Consider the following 2,964-nt stretch of genomic DNA (forward strand, 5'->3'; position numbering starts at 1 on the left):
ATAAGATTTTGATGGCTGTCCATATTAAGAACAGCTCTGGGTGGCTCACAACAATAAAATCCCATAACCATAAAACGATAAACCACAAAATTTAAAACAACAACAACAATGGTGTCTCAGTCATTCCCATGGGATGCCTCACAACCAACTCCAGCTATTCTCATTTGGATATCCCTATAGCAAATGAAAGAAACAGTGGGCTCTGCTTTTTCACACTAGGTTGATTGAATTTAGGAAATTCATTCCACTCGTGTCTTTCTTTTCCCCTCTTGCGCCAGGTTGCCTGGTATGGCACTGAAAACCTATCAGTGCTTAATAGGTCTATGAGGGTCAGTTGGGAAGACTGTTGTGTGTGTTTCTGTGTGTGTACATGTGAAGCTTCCCCCCCCCCCTTCATTGTGGAGATGGGACAGGTGGCCCTGAGATTCTATCCACCAAAACAGTTTTATTACTCAATGCAAATTAAGCAACCAGAACAGAAAGAGTCTACTGGAACATTTGAGGCTTCTCTAATTTCCCAGCCTGGATTTTACAAGGCTATTTATATTAGCCAAGCAAGTAAAACATTCTGATATTAGTCTTCCTTTTCAATCAGAAGGATTGAATATTCACTTACAGATTTTACCGAATCCAAAGTTCTCAGTAGCTTCTCTGAAGTACCAATAAAAGATTTGCAACTCAAGGAGGGGAACAGAAATTGACTATGCTAGGCAGTGTGGAGGACACCATGGTTACACTAGCCATACTGACTAATCTCAGAAGGGAGAAAAAATTTAGTCGTTCATATCCATGGCAGCTGGGAGCCAGACAAACCTTTACAATATCCAGCCTCTTCTAGTCTCTCTCTCTCTCTCTCTCCCCCCTCCACAGGCTGAGATTTGCCTTCAGAAACAGCAGTCAGCGGATTGGTCCAGACTTTTCTTCTCTCTCCCCCCCCCTACATTTTGCGCGTCCCTCAACATTCTCTCCAGCACAGATTGGGGGAGCTTTGAGACTCTCTCTCTCTGTTTGTGTCTGTAACAGGAAGGAGTGTAAATAAAGAGAAAACAAGCAGGGAGACTTTGAACACAGTTGCAGTTCTCCTAGTAACTAGACAAAGTTGGTGACAAGAGTGCAAGTGGCTTGCAAGGCAACAGGGGAAAACTAGACTGCTCCCTGAAGCCAGATTGCCTAAAAATCATCAAGCTTTCTTCTGTTGGTGTTTGGGACTTGAGAGTTTTGCCTCCACCCACCTGCAAGATCTAGAGAAGCATGTCTCTGGTCGTGAAGAAGAGCCAAGTTCGCTTGGTGTTCCTGGGGGCAGCTGGGGTTGGTAAGACTTCCCTCATCCGGCGATTCCTACAGAACACATTTGAGCCAAAACATCGCAGGACAGTAGAGGAGCTGCACAGCAAGGAATATGAGGTCAGTGGAATTACCATCAAGGTGGAGATCTTGGACACTAGTGGTAGCTATTCGTTCCCTGCGATGCGCAAGCTCTCCATCCAGAACAGTGATGCTTTTGCCTTGGTTTACGCCGTGGATGATGCAGAGTCCTTTGAGCGGGTGAAGACTTTACACGAGGAGATCCTTGAGCTGAAGGAAGATAAGTTCCCACCAATTGTAGTGGTGGGCAATAAGGCTGAAGTTGGTGGGGTTAGACAAGTGTTGCCTGAAGATGTTCTCTCCTTGGTGGAGCTTGACTGGAACAACCGTTTCCTGGAGGCATCTGCTAAGGAGAATGAGAACGTGATGGAAGTTTTCAGGGAGCTACTTCAGCAAGTCAACCTGCCCAGCCTGCTGAGCCCAGTTGTGCGGAGAAGACGTGAGACTTTCTCCAGTGAAGCCCCCCTGAGGCCCCCCATGAACAAAGCAAATAGTTGCACCGTCTGTTGAATGTGAGAATGTCAGCATCAAGATGATTTTGTTTTGTTTTGTTTTGCAAAACCTAGTCAGTATGGGATGTTGTCTGTAAATAGTGTCATACCTCTAAATCCAATGTGATCTCCTCACCAAATTAAGGCTGTAATTTGTAAAGTGGAAGAGACGTCTCCTGTATGACACAGAGCTCTAGGGGTAAGCTTGGCTAGGCTAAAGAAGGGAATATGGGTCAGTTGGCTAATGCCTGAAACAATATTGCAAGGTATAGAGAGCAGGAACTACAAAGGCAAGCATTTGAGGACTCTCTTAAGGAAGATTTCATTCTGGGGGCATCTACTGATAGTTTGTATTTTCAGATAGCTGAGTAGACTTCGTTTCAAGAGGGAGAAGGTAGACAGTTTCATGTGTTTATTGAACAGCAGATGTGTGTGTGTGTTGCTTCCTAGACTACAGTGTTTTTTTTTAATTTCTAATGTTTGCATGAATATGTCCTTGCACTGATTATGTTTACACTGAACTAAACCATTTCGGTGACATCTCTGCATCTGTACTGTGGAAAAAGATGCATCAGGCAGTGGGTCAGTTGGCCTGAATGTGATTTTGATTTTTTTTAAAAAAATAACTTTTCAAAGCTTGTATCCAATAAAAGAAATGTCAAACCCTGTGAGAAGCACACTGTATTTGCATTCTTCCTGTAAGAGGTGTAACTACAAGAGGAACATGTTATCAGTTTCTATTGCATTGATTTCTACATTCTGCTTTCTGCTTTTGTTCTCATGCATTTGTAGGTCATGCACCTGCTGAGCTAGTATAGATTTCTATACTTTTAGGATTTCTGGGATAGATAACAGACTGAGAAGTTGCCCCTTAAGAGACATCAATTTCAGTTCTTTCATAGTTATACGCTTCTGGGCATAGACTCTGGGAATATCTTGTTCTCTCAGCTGGATTTCTGCAGAATGAGAGTGATAATAATCCCTCTTATTGATTAGGAAGATATGAAAGGAATGTTGTGCTTTATCTCAATATATTATCATCTATTTGCTAGGATGAAAATCCCAGTATCATCAGGAAGGCACCATTGTGACTGATGTGCTTCGGATT

At 43.0% G+C, this 2,964-nt stretch overlaps 1 protein-coding gene across 1 annotated transcript; it reads left to right on the forward strand.

Moving 5' to 3' along the window:
* Positions 1–988: 988 nt before the first annotated feature.
* On the forward strand, positions 989–2,528 carry LOC309388912 (GTP-binding protein Rhes-like). The gene has a single exon (XM_081946671.1). It carries the CDS (start codon positions 1,252–1,254, stop codon positions 1,873–1,875), a length of 624 nt encoding a protein of 207 aa, XP_081802797.1. The 5' UTR covers positions 989–1,251; the 3' UTR covers positions 1,876–2,528.
* Positions 2,529–2,964: the final 436 nt, after the last annotated feature.

Source organism: Natrix helvetica (assembly GCF_964273705.1).
Source record: "Natrix helvetica genome assembly, chromosome: 1".
Taxonomy (NCBI): Eukaryota; Metazoa; Chordata; class Lepidosauria; order Squamata; family Natricidae; genus Natrix; species Natrix helvetica.

Excerpts from the sequence above, each read along its gene's own strand:
- LOC309388912 (XM_081946671.1), top strand. The coding sequence starts at position 1,252 with ATGTCTCTGGTCGTGAAGAAGAGCCAAGTTCGCTTGGTGTTCCTGGGG.